General features: G+C 43.5%; 1 protein-coding gene across 16 annotated transcripts in view; it reads left to right on the top strand.

The window, feature by feature from the left end:
* nfixb (nuclear factor I/Xb) overlaps window positions 1-19,594 on the top strand; it is a 136,152-nt gene that overhangs the window by 107,664 nt on the left and 8,894 nt on the right. For 6 of the 16 annotated variants that reach the window (XM_085270079.1, XM_085270082.1, XM_085270083.1 and 3 more), the window contains 8 exons: window positions 1,005-1,125; window positions 1,382-1,417; window positions 1,945-2,075; window positions 4,400-4,474; window positions 9,666-9,794; window positions 13,969-14,144; window positions 15,656-15,803; window positions 17,902-17,993. In XM_085270079.1, coding sequence (XP_085126205.1) covers window positions 1,005-1,125; window positions 1,382-1,417; window positions 1,945-2,075; window positions 4,400-4,474; window positions 9,666-9,794; window positions 13,969-14,144; window positions 15,656-15,803; window positions 17,902-17,993 — 908 coding nt within the window. The remainder of the gene's footprint in view (window positions 1-1,004; window positions 1,126-1,381; window positions 1,418-1,944; window positions 2,076-4,399; window positions 4,475-9,665; window positions 9,795-13,968; window positions 14,145-15,655; window positions 15,804-17,901; window positions 17,994-19,594) is intronic. The other 10 variants (XM_085270090.1, XM_085270088.1, XM_085270081.1 and 7 more) reach the window with 9 other exon arrangements.

Raw genomic sequence — 19,594 nt, 5'->3', positions numbered from 1 at the left:
GTGAGTCAACCACTGTCACCTCTCATTCTTAGTATATAGTTACTTATGTTATTATAAGTATATTACTCTATAACCTATTATAACTAGTAGTTTTGAGTAGCTGGATTGATTTGCATAATTATATCACTCGTACATTAACCTGCTAAGATCCGAACGTGCATTTTGAATTCCTCTTTGCTATTTGGCTCGATGGTGTTTGATAGAACGCTAAAAGTCACATTTGAGTAATGATGTGCAAAACTGAACACAGCAGCATTTTCCTGAGTACACAAACAAAATGAATTCAATTCAATTCAATTTTATTTATATTTTTTTTATATAGCGCCAAATCACAACAAAAGTCGCCTCAAGGCACATGAGAAACAACAAATGTTGAAAGAGCAAAATTTAGTATTGCGGTCTAGACCAGCCGCCCCCAGCCCCCGGGCCACGCACCAGGACCAGTCCGTGGGTCGTTTGGTGCCGGGCCCGAGAGTTGAGGCTCGAGTGTGAAATTTATGGTCTTCAGGGTTTTATCATTATTTTGTTATCATGTTTATCATTAACTCAGTGTCCTGTGTGTCATGAATAAATCTTTTTTTTGTGGTAGCTCTACTGGTTTTATTTTGTTGTATTTATCTGCGACACCTTAAAGGTCAGACATAAAGCGGTCTGTGGTTGGGGAAACGTAAAGGTTGGGGACCGCTGGTCCAGACAACCCAAAATGTGATGTTCCCATATGTGGACACCAGGTCCTACGAGGTTGAATAGAAGTTTAGCAAAGTCCTGTAAACATAATCGTGTCAGTGTCTCCAAAAATGGACTAGTAAGGCTATAGAGACTTTGAAATGAGTACATTTGTAGTGCTACTGAAACGTCAGAGTTATCAGGAATCATCTTCTGCGAAGCTTAAACAAAGAACTGTTTCTACAGTCGACGGCTCTCTCACACTTTCAGCTTTTAATTCTAGTTTTTTTCTATGATGTGTCTCTTTTCTCTCGTTTCCTCTGTGTGCATCCCCTCAGCCCCTGTGGCTACAGCGACAGGCCCCAACTTCTCTCTGGCTGACCTGGACAGCCCCGGCTATTACAACATCAACCAGGTGACCCTGGGGCGGCGCTCGATCACCTCCACCCCCTCCACCAGGTACACACGAAGCACTCGAAACGCTCCTTCTAAATCTAATTCTGCCACTTGCTATTCTTCATTCTCCAACCTCTGTACTGTGTTTCCTAATGCTTAGCCTGCTCTGCTTTCTGATCGTGATCTTTCTCTCTCCTTCCTCGTCACTAACCCTCCTCGTCCCCACTCATATTTCCCACCGATCTGTCTGTCACCCGTTCCTTGTTTGTGTCTGTTTCCCTCTCCTCTGCCGTCCTCTCCCGCTCATCTTACGCTGCAGGACTGAAATGGAGCTTTATGCAAGTCTCCCACGGAGGTAGTTACACTCATTACAGAATATCTCCCTTGATACTAATGTAGCACAGACCCCTGCATCACACAAAAGCCACACGCATGCTGTCCCACGTATACGCACACGCTGTACGTTCACAGCCCCTTTTATTTTATTGGTCACAGATGTATGTGTTTGTAGGAATGTGCAAACACACACAAAAATAGGCTCCGACATCACCAGGCACACTTTCTGCTTGCAGTTTCTAGCGCGCGGCTGCTTTGAGCCGGCGTGGACACAGCATGTTGTTAAAATTCTGGCCTCGTGTTTGTTTGTCTCCAATTATGCTGCTTTGTCCCTTAAGACTGTAACATAATATGAAAACAAAATGTAGATAACTGAAGAGAAAAGGTGACTTTGTTTCATTTCCCTTGATTTAAGATGATATGACATTTATCAGTGTCCCCTGTACTAATTAGTTGTGCCTATTTATTTTAGTGGGAAACCCTGGCCTGCTTCAGATTGCTCTCATAATGAATCCCTTTTACTAATCTTTCTCCTTCCTCTCCCAGCTCCAACAAGCGCAAGTCCATTGACGACAGTGAGATGGAGAGCCCAGTGGATGATGTCTTCTACTCGGGCCGTTCCCCAGCGGCTGGCAGCAGCTCTCAGTCCAGCGGCTGGCCTAATGATGTGGATGCAGGTAGTCCCGCTGCAACTGCTGCATCAGATTTTGCACGCAATCCAGAAACTGTGCTGAGGTCCACATCAATTCAGAGGCAAACTTTAAACACTGGCTTCACCTTGAATCGTAAAGCCTTAAAAAAACAATTTGACATTTGGGGAAATACGTTTAGCTTCTATAGTTTGATACTATTGTAATGTCTGTAGAGTAAACAAGAAGCAAGCACCAGCTGGTCAGCTTAGCGTAACTTTAAAAGAGGGAAACAAGCAGTCTGGTTTCAGCAAAAGGTCTCATTGCTAGCTGAGGTCATCAAAATGAGCATTATTATCTGATGTTATCTAGGCCTTGGTGCAGCGCCCAGTTCGTTCACATTATGAGGCAAGCCGCCTTTCTCCTGATTTATAAACAGAAGGTTTGGGCACTGACTTCGTTATTTGAGACAGCCATGTTTAATATGATCGTCTCCTCCTGTAACAGTGCATATGTGACAAAGCCCAAACTAGCCCCTCCACTTCCTGCTGTGTTTTGCTCATACTTACTGTGCAGCTATTAGAATGGTAACGCTCTAAATAACTCTCAGCAACGAGGCAAAAAGATGTATTTCCCACAAATATTAAATTCCTGACTTGACATGGACCAGAAGCTAAAGCTAATTATGTTTCACCATCATACCCGCTTGCATCTATTTTGACTCTTCAATACTCGCCCCCCCTCATCATCCCCACTTGCACCATCTTTCATTTTCAACTTCTAATCCTCTTATATGCCATACCTAAATGGACCCCCCACCAAAGCATCATTTCTCACATACAGCAGGGACTTAAAGAGCCAGTAAAAAACACATTTTCTCAGTTACTCTAAACAGTTTGTAGAGATTCGGGGGAATTTGCAGAAATTTCAAGGTCTTTTATTTCCATCGCTGGAAATTCTGCCATCATCTAATGCTTAATGCATTTGAAAATTGTGTTTGGAAATAGGAAAAATGTCTTTCCAGTACCAGTTCTTCAAAACAAACAAGGTTTATGTACATCACACCACTGTTGTGATGGGATACAGAAAGAAAGCTGATCCTGAAGCTATTGGATAAAAGACAGAAAAAAACTTTTTGTTCTGGCTGAACTGCCCCTTCAATCAGACCACAAACTGAGGATAGCCTGCTGTCTAGTGTTTGTTGTCTGACTGTGAGAATAGCTGCAGAGATGGACACATTTAGTTTTTACGGCATTAGAGCTAACATCTATTAAGCTCACCTCCAGGACTGAGTGCACGTGTGTGCGAGTGTCGTGCATTAGACTGCGAAACACAAACATCATCTGCTAAATGTTTAGCAACTTTGTTTTATCAAGTGGGTGTAACCGAGTCCTTTACAAATCTAACTTAAAGTAAACCCACTGTAATGACTGTAATGTTGCATGTGGTGTTCCTAAGGAGTACTTTGAGATTTTGGGAAATACAGCAATTTACATTATTGCACAGCAAAGAGGAAGCTGTGCTAGCAGCCAGTTAGCTAATGCAGTGCAGAGACTAATTGGTCATGTGACTGATGGGCTACTGTCACGTGACACCATTGTGTTTCTTGCTTCAGTTTATCTCGAGGTTATTAAATGAGAATAAGTGTTTGTTCTTTGTTTTGTGATAGGGCCATGAGGGCAAATTGCTCTTCTCTCTGTTTTTGTTTCTTTATATTCATTTGTGAATCTCAGAGCTGTTGGTTGACTAGAGCCGAGCTAGCTGTTCTTTTATCTATTTATTTTTTACTGAGACAACATTAAGCTAACCAGGAGCTGGCTGCTTCAATGCTGACTTATAATACAGACATCAGAAGGCCACCAGTTTTATCATCCATCAGTATTTTGCTTATTTCCCAAAATGTTGAATTTCTAATTTTTGAGTATTCTCCAGATACCTAAAAGTTATACCAAAATCCTGAGCGGCACTACTCCAACCACCCATTCACATGCTGAAGTCATAGCCACTCACTCTTTGGGTAACCGCACTGTTAACAATCATGATGGTGATCACGTCAAATGTATTTTCAATAGACTTAACATATATCTCTTGGGTGTCGTATTTGGCTTTGGGGATTTTGTTAAATTGCTAAATTTTCATGTATTCTCCGTCCCTCCCACTCACATGCTGCCATTTTAATACTGCCAACAGTAATGATGTAACTATTTTATAGACACTTGCTGCACTCTATAACATTAAAATCCCCTATTGCCTATTATTTAACCAGCCCTGTTTCTCTCTCTCTCATTCTTTCCATCTCTTTCGATGTCTCTTTTTCTCTCCTCCCCTCTTCCATTGTTAACTCTTCCCTTCTCCCCTGTTTGGCCTTTCAGTGCAGCACCATTTGGCCAGTGTGCAGGAGAGGAAGATTAAGCATGAGAGCGATGGAGTGCAGTTTCCTTACCATGGTTAGAACAACATTAAACATTATACTGTGTTCATGTATACATGCTCTACCTCCGCTCACACCACCCTCAGCTTGTGTACATCTCTTTCTGTCCTTTCTTCAAATCTGTGAGCTCTCAGAGCGAATCTGGGTTATTTTTCATTTGTCCCTCTCTTCTCTTCTCTTCATCCCTCTGTTTGTGTCCTGTTCTCTGGCTATGCTGCTGCTGGGTGGGGTTGTGTTTCTACCAGATGTCTGCTGTTGTCCATTGTGGGTTCACCAAAGCCTTTTGGTAGCCCAGTAGCTCCATAACATCTTCCGCCTGTCTGCCTTAAAGATGTAAATCTGTGAAAGAAATGTGATGTCTAGGAGGATAAAGACGTCTCTGTGGCATTGAGAACATGTCTGAATGCTCTTATACTGATGTAAACCCTAGTCTACATATGCAATTAGGTGCATTATCATATCTGAAAAACCACAGACTGCAAACCGAGTTTGCGAGGTGGTATGAGTTTGTCAGCGGCGTTCAGCTGAGTGCCTTGGGTGTTGTAATTTTGTTGTTGAGCCCGGAGAGAGAAAGCGAGCACTGAAAGACACAAAGAAGGAGGAGCGGGGTGTGTGAATGGGGGTTTGCTGCTTCGTCCTGCCGGTTGTTTAGACAGAGCTGTTGAGTGGCGTCCCACCTGCTGTAGGCCTGACTCAACCATCTCTGAAAGACAGCGCAGGAAAAACAACATACGACCCAAACAAACAAGACTAAAGGCACTCAGGTGTGTCATCAATGCACAAGGCGCCTTCTGTCTGCGAGACATGCTTACTCACTAACGCGCACATTTACAAATGACATGCAGACACATGCGTACGCACACAGAAAACTAAATTTAAGCGCCTTCTCTGATTTACATTCACACACACATAAGCACGCTCCCCAGTCTGGAGAGGAGCAGCGTTCCGGTCCAGATGGCGCCTCCATGTGTCTACAGCGAAGGGAGCTACTGGGTTACAGCAGACATCTGTTCTGGTGATGGTGGTGGTGGTGTTGGGAGTGAGAGATGTGGAGAGGAGAAGAGGGGCGGAGGACAGGGGGAGGGGGGTGGGGGGAAGGAAAGGGGAGAGTCTCCGCCTCTGCGTGCTCAGAAGGTGATTCTCTACCTGAATGAAAAGCTCTGAGGCATAGCAGGTGATCATGTAATTCATCATTAAGTCCGCTGTCTCCCGCTCAGCTCTGCTCCGCTCTCTCCTTCTGCCTGCTTGCTGCTGCTGCTCAGTGGTGGGAAAGCCCACTATCAGCCTTTCAGTAAGGGAAGGAGGGGGTGGGTTTCCCGTGTATTTGTGATTTTGACAGAGATTACAAGCTAATTATCTGGGCATTAAATCGTCATGTGTGTGGCTGTCTTGCGGAGGTGTCCTTGCGCTGAATCTTAGTGTTTACGAGCGCTAATGTTGCGCGTGGCAGCGAGTATAATGAGGTGCTTTGCTCTGCTGATGTACACTGTTGTTCCTCGCTTACCTGAACGAGGAGTGCACGAGATCTGTCGTCTCTCTGTTGTGCGCGCGCACATGCTAGTGGACCAGTTCTGTGACAGTTAGGGGGTTTGTGTGGTCGCCAGCTTGTTAGCATGGCAAGACTACAGGGTCATGGGAGCAATTGGCTGCCAGTCTGTTAGCGCAGCGTGCCAGGAGCAGGACACAGAAATAACGTAGAACAAACAACTGTGTATGTGTGCGTGCGTGCATATGTGCAGACACACACGCGCTCTCTCACGCACAGATTAAGAGAGAGATCAGAGTAACTTCTGTTAGCTTTATCAGACAAAGCTTTCATTGGGCATCTGGGCCTCATTTGCTGCTCCTCACTGAGAAGCCGCATAGATAGATATTTCAGCAAGATAGCGACTAATTAGGGAATATCACAGAGACTAAAAACAATATGTATAATTTAAGGCTGTTTGTGCATAATAAGCTGGTTATAATTAAAGTTGGGATGTGGCAGCACAGAGTCTTGCCTATACGTCCAACAGAGGAACTGCAGCCAAACAGGCTTTGCTGCAGGGACGCATTGAATACACAGCATGTTTACATTCAGTCTCTGTGGCTTTAACACCATTTAAATTATGTCTTTTCATGTGTGTGTGTGTGTGTGTGTGTGTGTGTGTGGGGAGAAAGTTGAAGAACTCAGAAGTTACAAATTCATTTTATAAAATTAGCTAAACCAATGCAGAACCAGAGAAATGAACATTTTCTAAGACTTCCAGCCAAAGACTAGAGCTGATCTACAGAGAGCCATCCCTGTTTAACCCGTTCAGCTGAACATGGCTGCAGATAACCTGTGAAGAGACAGAGCCCTGCTAAAACCATTATTTAAACTTGCATCTACACAAAAATGCCCACAAGTATCAGATATTAGTCAAAATTAGGCATATCATGTCCTTTTATTTCCATTACGTTGAAACCAATCGTGATGGGAGACGTTTTCAAAGGATAATAAAAATGAAAATTACATCAAAACAGAAACGCTGCTGTTTGTGGTGGTCAGCTGCTTTCAGGTTGCTGCTGCAAGAAATCCTGCGCAGCTGCTCATTTGATGTGTGAAATAAAAAAGACACATGCTCACGGTGCTACGACAGTGACATCTCTGATACTCCCAAATAGTATTTTATTACAATTTAAACCCTCAAATAAAAAAAATCTGAACATGGAGCCGTATCTGTGGTCTCGACTCCTTCAAAGATACTCCAGAGCCTGATTGATTCTGCACGTCTCCTGAGCACCGCTCATCATTGGGTACATCCTTACGTACTACTCCTTGAGATTTGCCACAAAACTAAAACCATCTGCCTAACATGCCAAACAGCTCTGACCTGTTGGGGTATGGACAGGGGACCTCATTGGGTGCTGTGATGCTCTGTCATTTCACAATTTTAAGACTTTGGAGGCTTGAAAATTTGAGCTCTTACGTTTCTTGAGCCATTCGTGAGGAGTTTGGCAGGCATGCTGCCTGCCAGCAGGGAGTACAGTAGTCATCACGAGGGAAAGGGTGGGCTTGGTCTGGATCAACGTCGTGGTGGGTAATGCATGTCAAAGTAACAGCCACATGTATGACATCATCCAAAGTTTCCAGCATAATATTACATTTTAATGGCATTATAAATGTTACTCACTTCACTTGCCAGTGATTTGAAAGTTCTGGCTGATTGCTGAATATTCCACAGTCTGTTAACAGTAGATTGCAGCTTTACTGTACTAGCTGTAAATTGGTTGTAATATGCCCCCAAGAAAGCATCACCAGATGGATGATATTTGTCTCATAAATCTATCGGTGAATAAAGTGCATCTCACCCTCCTCGCCGTGTCCGCTCCTCCCACCTACTCGTGAAGTCACGTGACGTGCCTATCTGAACATAAGTGCCAGCGCCCACCTTTTTCTGTGCTTATAGGAGCCCACACAAGCACAGCTGCACCCGTGGTGCCTGTGAGCATTGTGGCTAAATAGTGATAAAACATTTCCCAGTTTAGCATTTAAGAAAAAGCTGTTTAGAAATCTGCTGTGTTAGACTTTATAAGCTCAGCTCATAAAATCTATTTCCACATCTCTCGGGCCGTGTTGTAATGATCCACGTCTTTATTCGAGTGTGTTTTTTTTATATGTGTGAATATTGTGTCGCTTAGTAGTTTACGGGCGTCCTTCTCGCCAAGGTTGTTTATCGCTCTATTCTTTCAACCAAATGTGAAGCAAAACACGAGCTCCGCATGTTCCAGAGAAAAGTAATGAGGTCTGTGTGTCCATGCTGATGTACTTTTCTGTACTTTAACTTCCTCATTATTCTCTGTTTTATGGATTTTTTTCTTTCCAGAGTTTTATTTCAGTTTATATTCAACATTGCGGTTCCACGCAGAGGTCAGATACACCATTTGGCACCGTTCCTCAAACCCAGAAAGTCTAAATTGTGCCTTTGGATTACCATACATCAAAATAAATTCCCTCAGCACCCACCACACAAGGCCTTGATCACAGAAGAGAGCCTCTTTTATCTGTAGCTCTCACACTTTTGGCCATGTTTCTGGTCCGCTGGTGAGCTGGGCCTATACTTTGTGTGCCCCTTTTTGCCAAACTAAGGGATATTTCATGCAGGCTTTTAGCCTCGGCCGACATTTATAGACAAGGGGGGACACTTTAATATGTTTGTCTGTGTGTGCCGGCCATGCCGTCACCGCTCCGCTCCTGCTTAACTTCTTCCATCTTTCTACAGCTCTGCCATCTAGCCTTTACTGGCAGTTCGCCCGGTGCTTACCACCCAGCCTGAGCAGCTTGTGTGTGTGCGCGCGTCTGTGTGTGTGTATATAAGTTCAAGCACGTCTTTATGAAATACTATAAGTCAGTAACATAAAATACCTGACAGTCAGATATGCAGAAGGGCACTACATCAGAGGATCCATTGATGTATGTTCTGGCATGCTCGTCTGCAGCTATATGTAGTTGCACAGCTCATGCTGGCATTGAATCGAAAGCACAGTCTGCCCCAGATATGAGGCCATCCAGAATCCCATTCATTCTAAAGAGGCATCCTGACAAGTGCAGTGAGTAGGTTGGTTGGCATGTTTGTTGACTGCGTTCCTGAAGTTCTCTGTAGCGACGCCGGGCTCTGAGAGCGTTGTCGTGTGGGATTAGTCGGGTAGTTTGCGCCTCACAAAGGAGACCGTTTGATTAGATTTCAGTGGTTAAAGTAAGCAGGGGGATTGCTGTGTTGTTCATACACTCAGTGGTGACCATAGTTGAACTGCTATTGCATTTCCCAGCTCTCCTCTGTCCTGACGCTGTGCCCCCAGCCTCTCGACCTGAACCCGACCCACCCCTTCCCCTCTCCCGTCACCTCCCTTTGCTCTGAACCCCCGCTGCTTCGAACCATGGCCTCTCACCGGACCCTGCCCTCAGCCCCCAGACACGGTACAGCCCGCTGACTGTACAGACACAGAATAGACAGGTTGTGAGGACCCATCTGTATGTTAAGCCAATCAAACAAATCAATGAATGAATCAGTCGATCAATCCATTGATTTCAGTCGATCATAATCATTTGATTCTTGTAATCAAATCTGACAAAGTCTGATAAATTTCTTTTTCTTTTTTTGAGTAGAGTCAAAGTAAGAAAAGGAGCCATGTTTGATTAAAACCTCGTCTCTGTTCTGCCATTTTGTTGATCCCCTTTTTGCCAGGACTCTCGTCGCCTGGTTCACTTAAGAAGCCGGGGAAATTCGATTTCAGCGCCCTGTCCTCCCAGACGAGGTCCCCCCGCATGGCGTTCACCCACCACCCACTGCCAATGCTGGCGGGAGTGAGACCAGGTGAGACCAACCCAGCTCCCGATCCCCCCCTGATCGCCCCAACCCCTTCCTCTCCCCCTCCTCACCATCTCCTCCTACCCACTTCTCACTTTTTCAGTGCCCCCATCCCCCACCCTACCCCTCTGTGGTTTAGAGCTGGGGGCGTTGTCTTTGGGAGATGGGAGTGGCTGGGAAGCTGGCAGGTAACTCTATGGGTCTGTGCCTCGTCCTCTTCTGCCTCCTCCTACCTCGTAGGGTGCAGGTCTTGCCGGTGATGGAGCTTGCAGGGTTTCTGGGTGTGGTGTGTGGCTTCTCTAGTTCTGTCTGGTGGTGGATGGCTGTTAGTTGTACTCTTCTGTAGATTGCCTCTGTCCTCTTAGAGGGATTTGGTGGATATTGCAACCTGTTCTGTCAGATCAGTCAAGATGTTACATGAATAAAACAGCTTCCTCTTACCCATCCACTCCCAGTATTCATTTCAAGACTCCTGGATGGCAAACCAGTCTCAGGACCACAGGTGGAAATGAGTAATGAATAAAGAAGCTATTGTTAGGATTTTTGTTTGTTTGTTTGCTTTGTTTTTTTTTGGGGGGGGGGGGGTCCAAATTCAGATTTTCTCACGATAAACATGGACAAAATTTCAAATGAATGAGGTAAGTGTACGCACGACTAATCCCTGTGAGCCAAAGGCCAAGGCTTCAGGCTGTTCTAAATACCACGTAACTCTTGGCTCTGCATGATGTCACAGCTTTGGCTGTGAGCAAAGCAACCTCACCTAGTCTTTGTTCGAGCCTCCTGGCAGCCAATCAAGGGGGAAATGAAGGCAGGTCGACTAGGCTATGACCAGGCTCAGCAAAAAAGAAATAAGCATTACTTCAAACTGTAAAAGATGCAAAGCTGCCCTAGTACAGTCCAAGAGCTGTAGAAGTAGAATTGTTGCATTTTTATTTTCTAGCTCTGAAACAAGTTTGACTCGTTGGGCAAAAAGACCTCGATGACTTCATAATGGGCCAACAGGTTATCTCATCCTGGCTGAACGCTTTACATTTTTACCAGAAAGTCAGAATTACTTGAAGAGTGGGTTCTGAAAGACGCTGTTGAGTTATGGGGTCTAGAGCTTCCCTCATTAGTACAAACTAAAAGTCACTATCTCAGCTTCTATTTGTTGGTCTTAAACATTTCCTTTTAATGTCTGACGGTAATGACGCCAACTGCGCAACTGCCATGGTCTCAGATCCCCAAACTCACTGTTGGTTTGTAACAATTTGATAAATTCCCGTTTTTGTTTTGTCTTAAACGGGGTCCTTTTATCAAAATCTGCAAGCTGCAAGGTCATGCTGATACTTAGTGGTAACAGTAGTGAATATGTATCATTCCAGACAGGAAGGAAATCAGTCATTCATTCAAATCATTTTTGCTTCATGACCTTTAATTAGTCAACTAGTCACGTTACGGGTTTTTTTCTTGAAATTCCTATTGATTTGCTTCCCTTTCCAGTTTGGGAAGTCCAGGTTGAACACGTAATTCAAACTAGCACGGCCACAAAGTGATGTTTTGAGTCTGAGCTACTTTAAACCCTGCCACTTTATTTACACGTGGAGCTAAAGAGCTTCCAAATATAAATACAGAAATCATAATTTTTTACCAGTACAGATCAAATTAGAGACTTTCTCTTTTTATGTACTTTTCTAAATTCACAAAGTAAAGGAGCTCACTGGAGATAATTACCCTTGTGCTTGCGCTACATCAAAGGATTTTTTAGTCACTGAGCAGATGTGAGGTTGACCGCCATGTCATTAAACCCTACTCAGCGCTTGTTGACAGAACCTCTTGAGATGTGACTACAGCAAATCCAGTCTCCACACACACATACATGCACTGTTAGTGTTCACACCATCGTGCACACATGTATACAATATCCCATCCTTGCGGTGGCCAGAGGTTCTAAGTTACACACTTTGGGATTTGTTTTTTTTATACAAACTGTGGCAGCGTGCACACTGGGAATGCTGCCATGCTAGTTTGAAAGTGGTTACCACATCATCAGCATTGTTGTTATTCTACGTAAAAGACAAGATCCAAGAGATTTAAAGGATTGAAAGTGGGAATAAGGAGCATGCAGGGCCCAGCTGTTCATAGCAGCAACGGTGCTAAAGGGTGGCTTTCATGGAGTCTCTCCCTTCAGCCACGTCAGCCATGGTTCCACTGTTTTTTGCAAATTCCCTATATAAAAAAATCTGTGTTTGTATTGAAGGACCATGTGCTAGTTAGCAGATGAACCAAACAAATTATAGTGTATGTAACAGACAGTTTGGATGTACAGTTTCAAAAAGTATTTGAAACACTTAGCTAGCAGGAATGTCTAAAATGCTGGAAGAGCTCAAAATCATTTCTAAATGTTAAAAAATTACACAAAGCTAAATACATGTTTCTGAAATGACAGATAAATTCTTACACAGCTAGCTGAAAGTAACAAAGATTAGTTGGCTGACGTTGTAAAATAGTTAGCTAAAGTAGTGCAATAATGAGTGGAATACCTACAAAAATGTATATCTGTTATCTAAAAGAAATGAATAAATTGTTTCCACCATTAGCTGAAAGTAAAGGAAACGTTTTAAAACAGCTGAGGTTAAGTGATAAATATTAGCCTTCAAGTAGTGACCGTTTGGTTTAAATGTCCAGCTTCTACCACCCTGGATATTAGCATAGCACGGTTAGAAACTAAGCAAACACGGATATTTCAACTGTATAAGAAGGATTATAATGAATTTATTTAGCAATATTTTAATATCTTAACATTCTTAATACCTCTGTGACATGTCAGGTGGTATCAGTGAAGGGCTCGTTGGGCTTTGCCAGTTTAAAGGCAAATATGATGGGAATCAAAAGAAGGTGAAAGTATGAAGGGGCCACCACCACCCCATCCATACTCCCATACCCCCAGCATTTGGCCTTCACCCAGTGTCTAATGGGATTAGTATGCGACTATAGGAGCAGGGCGACTGCTTCACTTGGGAGCAGGCAGCCTGGCATGGAAGCAAGGTGCTGCTGGGCCCTGAAGCATAGGCCCTTGTCTGGGGGGTAATGCAGCAGGGTTGGCACCCTTATGAAGTGCACTCACACACAATGTATAAGATGCAAGCACTAAAGAGCATTGGCAGCCCAACGTGGGCAGCTGGGGGGCCTGTATGGGATGGGGTGGGTGTTAAACTGGCACAGCTAAGAGAACAGGCTACTAATACAAAACAAGGAGATTTAGTAATGGATATAAGTCTGACAGGGAGGGCTTTGTGCTCGGTGTGGTAGGGCTCAACCAACTGCTCCCCTTTCGCACCTCAGACATATATTCATCTGTTTGGTGTGAGTTTCACTATTTTCTTTGGTGAAAAACAGAATGTTTTTTGTTTCTGTAAGCTTATTAGCCACAGAATACAGTTATATTTTGCATCTCTGCACCTGTCGTGCACATACACAGATATAAAGCTCACGAGCCATTTAGCAGAAAAAATATTAACTCAGATTTAGAGAGTATTTACAGATTAATTCTGTCTTAGAAACAAAATGTGTCAGATAAAAAAGGCTTTAGTATGTAAATGCCAAAATGCATCAACACCAGTGAATCACACCCTCAAAAACAGCACACAGGAGCGCAGGCATTAAGACAGGCTAATATAAGACACTCCTCAATGATCTCTTTGTGTTTTTTAACAGGCTTTTTGGATCTGATTTCAAAATGCAGCGCTTTTATCTGCTGAATTTGTGCCCATTTAGAAGTGTGTGCAGTCTGAACGGCGTTGCCCTAAATTGTTACATTGTCTCAGTGAGTGTTCAGATGTGAATATGTGTGTGTAAAAATCTCTTTCCGAAAAGTTCATTGTGTTCATCTGGATGCAGCGTTTCATATAAATTTCTTCAATAAAGCTGTAAGGGTTTACTGGAGGAGTCATAAAAAATAAGCAATGCATACAATACCTATTAACTCGAAATTAGCTTTTCCTAGAAAAACCGAGTTCCTTTCATCTTAAAACCAGATTTAAGTTTTATTGTTTCCAGTTGCGATGTGATATTCTTGCTATCATTTGGTGGTTGCTCAGTTCATCTCTCCCATCTGTAAGAATGTTTAGAAACTCAGCGGTTCGTGTCCCGCTATTCCTCTGCTCGTGTTTCCTCTAATACCAAACGTCTGTGTTTACAGGGAGCCCCCGTGCTTCAGCCTCGGCCCTGCACTTCCCATCTCCCTCCATCATCCAGCAGTCTAGCCCCTACTTCACCCACCCAACCATCCGCTATCACCACCACCCTGGACAGGATCCCCTGAAGGAATTTGTGCAGTTTGTCTGTGCCGATGGCTCAGGGCAGGCCGCTGGGCAGGTAAGACCCGCCACCAATGAAAGTAAACATGATTTATGTAAATTTGACAAGCTGAACGCGTTCTGTACTGTGCAGGAGACACGGCACGAGATTGATTGACAATGGTCTGCAGCCAATCAGGATGCAGGACACAATGCGCTGTAAAAAAAAAAAAAAGAATGCAAAATTGCACACAAAAAAATCCGTGAAACAGCGAGACCGCGAAAGCCGAAGCGCAAGCGCGTTATAGCGAGGGACCACCGTATGTTAGTGAAACAGTGCAGCATACGGAAGCTGTGTGCATAATGAAATCTGTGTTTGTGGCTCGTCTTTCTCAGTTAATTATAACGTAACATGATGTCAGGTTCACCAAATGAGAGGTATGCACATTATCCCTGAGGTTCTGTTGGTTTTTGCTTTTTTTCTCGGATCATGTGACTGACAGATGTGATACATATTCAAGAATAGTGCTTGTTTTAGTTTTAATCCTTCATCTGTCATTTTGGTGCTTGGAGTTAACTAGTTTAATAGATTTATAGGTGAGAATTTGAGCAGCTTGAATAGACGTATACAAATCTCTTTCTTTTTGTCTTAATTTGGAAATTTTGTTGTAGTTGCACATCTTGATCATACCTCATTGGAATCTAATGACATATTCAAAAGTCTAAAAGCTAGTTCAACTGTAACTATGGTCCTAAATTTGAAATCATGAATGAACCATTATACTATTACTTTGAATAAACTAGGAATGGCAGAGAGCTTCTTTGACGATGTGTCCACCTACATTATAGGGAAATATACCCACGGCGACACAAATACAGCACACGTCACATTCGTTTACTCAGCTGGTCTACAAATCTTTGTACTGTCTTGTCGATGTCATTTTGCCGTTTCCTCTTTCAGACCCTGACGTTCCCCCTCCTCCTCTTTTTATTTCTTTCTTCTGCTCCACCCAACCCCTCAGAAATTATAACCATCAGCACGAGAATGAATCAGTCACGGCACACTTCAAGTCAAGCATCCCCGCCCTGTGTTGTGTCATCGTGTTTCTGTTTTCATTCTTAGCCGTTCTGATTTTAGTTGAAGTTTTGGTTGTTTGGTGCTGCTGTTGTTGGTGGTGTTGTGCTTGTGTAGAAGAGTATCCTTCCATGGTTTTGATTTCTTGCCATCTTCTGGACGAACCCAGTCAAACAGTTTGCTCACTTCCCTCCTCCACTCCTCCTCCACCCGACACGGACCACCCCTGTGGAACCTCTCACCTTTAGCTCCAACTCCTACTCCTTTCAAACCCTGTGGTGATTATTATTTTTCACACCTTCATGAAAGATGCCGTCCACATACATCATTCCTTTGGTTGTTGTTTCCCACCCTCCTCCTCTTCCTCCTTCCACCATCGCTCCCCCCCTCCCACTCCTCCTCCCGCCGTCATGGATATTTTTTTGGACCTGGCCTCCCAAGCTGCGTCCTGTTTTCATTCCGTGTCTGCGGATTGTCGCATGTCGCCCTCCTGACCCTATTTGTGTTGTCTGCAGCCAAACGGGAGCGGCCAGAGCAAAATGCCAGGCTCCTTCTTGCTGCCTCCACCTCCCCCAGTGGCCCGCCCAGTGCCCCTTCCCATGCCCGACTCTAAACCCAACAGCACGCCCCCTGACGGCGGACTCTCCTCGCCCGCATCTCCGTGTAAGTGACCCCGCAGAGACCGTTCTCAAAACCAAACCAACACCAAAAAAAAGAAATATAAAAAAACAAATCAGAAAATCCCAACCCTCTCCAGGCAAAGGACCTTTGTCAGTGTTCTTCCTCCAACTTCGCCCCATCATTGTGTATCCAGCATCGCATCTCCCTAGCCCCGTGGAAGGCAATAACAGCAAGCACAGAATATACTGTGGAGCACAATAGAGTAGATCAAGGCCATCAAAGGTTTGGCTCAAAGTAGTCTTCATTATGGACTTGGGTGGCATTCATCAGGGTTCTGTATTAGGTCCCATGAGTTTCAGGAGCTCTACATGTTGAACCCATTTTGCGTGGCCTGGTGTGAGAAAGCTACATCACCGCTCCACTTCTTCTACTTCTAAATCCTCTTTTCTTCCTTCTCTGGGCACATCGCTAAACCTCGTAAGAAGATTTTTATTTTTAACTTATTGTTGCTTATGAAAGGGCACAAATTTAGGGCAGTTAATTTATATGGACTCCAAGAACATTCCAGTAGAGATTGGGACACCTTATGGAATAACTTACTGGTACCTCTTTTGCTTTAGCTTCTTTTGTTGCATGGTAGTTGTTAGAGAGCAAGAACAGGGTGTGCATTTAAATTTTTGTCAGTCATACAGTACATTCTCTCACCTGTGGTAGGAGGGGCACTGGATGGAGCACTTTTTTTGTTTGTTTTTAGCTCTCCTTCAAATATAGTGTTTTTGTTTTACCCCCAGTCAGCGTCTCAAAGTCTTCTATGTCTTATCTATGTTATTCCAATTCTTAGAAACACATGGATGTATATCTATCTTCCTTCCTGTCTCTCATTCTTGTCCTCCCTTTCCTCCACTCAAACAGACACACGTATGCACAAGTCTACACACTACATCTCTGAATGCCTCAGTGAGATTCAGATTCTGGAGTCCGTAGGGTACCTCAAACTGCCCTAAATTTGTCAGAGACGTTGATGCCACTGGGTTTTAAATGTCCCTGACTCCTCAGTGTCAGAATTTCAGTGTGCATAATCGCTTCCAACGAAGTTTATCAAGTATCCTTAATCACCCGGGGAGATCTGAGTTTGCATGCCAGATTTCCATGGGGTCTTAATGACCTCAATGATGTATAGCTGTACTTTCGGTAGAAGCAAGCGCCTGTTTCCTAAAATCTATTAGGTTTAATATATGCCATTTCATGTTGAAGCAATGACCATTTACAATGATTTGCTTTTTTGCCAAAGTTAGAAGAAGAAAAAGTTTAAAACATTTAAATCGCTCAATCACATGAAGGTAACGTCAGTTTGCTTAATTTAGAATCTCGGTTTTCAACAGGTATGGCTATGTTTTGTTTTTGTTTAGTTTTTTTGGCTCCAGTGGTTTTGCTAACTTTGGATTGTGCTAGCTATTTAGTCAAGTATCAACCTGCAGAGATAAAACAAACAAACAAACAAACAAACGCATAATAAAGTCAACACTAAAATGCCAGAAAACAACTGACTCCAAAAACAAGCTAAACCCATAGATGTCCATGTTCCTTAGTCTTGAAAAAAATGGGTCCTGTCTTTATTTTATAATTATTAAATGAAGAGTGAATTGTACTCTTTTTAAAAGTCATTAAGAATTAAACAGATAGAGAGAAATTGTAATATTAATGGGTGCCGCTTGCTAGCCAAGGCGTTCTTGCTAGCGTTACCTGATAAGCTAGCACTCTATGCTCAGCCGTGTGTAGTCACTTGTTTCTAAAAGAAAAACAACAACAACAACATGGGAGCAGACAAAAAGATATTGTTGGAGCTTTAAAAGAGTGCTTTACAACCCAATAAGTGGTGTCACCGTGGCTACATTCATCACATTTTATCCAGCCTATGGTCAGTTTTAATGCTATGCTAAGCTAAACAAGCAGGTAGCTACATTCGGTTTAGCTTACAGTCATGAAAGTAGAACACCTTTCTTCACTGTACTTTCATAAAATGAGTGTACACATTTACTTCGCAGAATTTGCACCTTTCCAGTTAAGACTCCATGAGAGGTTGCAGTGCTAGCTGTTTAGTTGACACTGATGATTTTCTGTCCTCCTTCTGTTTCCGTAGCATACTCCACGCCAGGCGCCACAGCTCCCAACAGGTTTGTCGGCATCGGATCACGGGACAACAACTTTCTGAACATCCCGCAGCAGACACAGGTAGGAGTTGGGTGATATACTGGCAGTTTTTCTCGCTTTGTAGGAGAGTGAGGAGGAAACTCAGCTGTTTTCGCTGCAATTACTGGTCAAACTCTGGAAACTTATTAACTGCGTGGATGTACGCCAAAATATTTCTTATTCCCTCACTGCCTGAAACCTGCTGCACGGTTTCCTCCACCTCTTCTCTCGCACCATCCCACAGCTTGCCATCAATGTGTGCATTTGTACATCTGTATTTTACAGTACGTGTGTGGTTTACCATATGTGCTCAACTGTTTATTTGGCACACATGGAGCCTACCCTTCAGGCTCCTTTACTCACAGCTTTTTTTTTCTCTACTTGCTTCCTTTCCTTTCCCTCCTCTTGCCCCCCCTTTTTTTTCCTACTTCTCTTTCTCCGTCCTTTTAGCTTTACCACACTTTGCTCACTCTCTGCCTTTTACTTTCTCCTTCTCTCACCTTCTTTCTTCCTCCCCTTCACCACCCTGCACCTCATTCATGTGCCTCCTCCATTACCACCAGTACTTTTCTCATTAATGTCCAACCACACCCGCCTGGAGCCAGCTCAGCTCCACTCGTCGACACATGGAAACCATCTGAAACTGCTTTGCTGATCTCCTCCCTTGTTTCTCTGCCCTCTGTTCTCTCTCTTTTCTCCCTTTCCATTTCTGCCCCTCCGCTCATTATACTCTGCTCTTTACCCTTCATTGCTTCACTGTTCATCTCTTTTTGTTCCATCACTTCATAAACGTTTTCTTTGCTGATGAAATGTTTATGTTGCTTAACTCTAAGTTGTTTCTATTTTCTTGGAAGTTGAACTTTGCACACATCATGTGGCCAAACTGTGTGGACACGCGAACACCACATACAAACTGTATTTAATTGTTAAACATCAGGTTCAAGATCCGTGGGTATTAATCTGCTCCTCTAACTGCCTCTGCTCTTTAACCACAAGGCCATTATTGTGAGTTAAAGCACTGAATTCAGGCAATAAAGACTTGCAGTCAGAGTTCCCCTTAACGCCAAGTGAAGTTAATTCACATTAAAACTATTTCTTCATGGATCTGGCTCTGTGTGTAGCAAAATATCGGATTCCCCAAACTGTTGCCAACACATTGTTGTCAAAAATATTACTTACCGCTATGTCTTTGGTTTCATTAGGCCTAAACCATAAAAACATTAAAAAAATATAGCACCAAGAACACAGATGTATTTGGACAGAGGTAACCAAAAACTTCTGGCTGTGTGTCTCATAGAAAAGTTGAGATGTTCTGTACCGACTAGGACAAATTGTCTGAAATATGGTTTTACTTTTCAATGCGTAGCTAAAACACACACGGCACCAACTGTTTACACGTGTCTCTGCAGTGACATGAAAAGATTAATGGTCCACTTTAAAACTAAAAGATCAATCACAAAACAAAGATCCTCTCAAAAACGAGCCTGTGGCGGCTCAGGACCAGCGCTGGGCTTTGTCCTCCCTCTAGTGGCAAACGTTGGGTGCTACATCCAGGCGAGACGAGAAACTAGATACCAGCAGGGCAAGGCGAGAGGGGAAATGGAGGGAACAGAGCAACAGAGAGTTTCGGCCCCTATAGAAGT

Source organism: Mchenga conophoros, linkage group LG4, assembly GCF_057382185.1.
Source record: "Mchenga conophoros isolate Kocher_MC1m ecotype Shallow Benthic linkage group LG4, M_conophoros_male_GT1.1, whole genome shotgun sequence".
NCBI classification, from domain to species: Eukaryota; Metazoa; Chordata; class Actinopteri; order Cichliformes; family Cichlidae; genus Mchenga; species Mchenga conophoros.
Note: the sequence above shows the minus strand (reverse complement) of the source record. Positions and strands in the feature narration are given on the sequence as shown.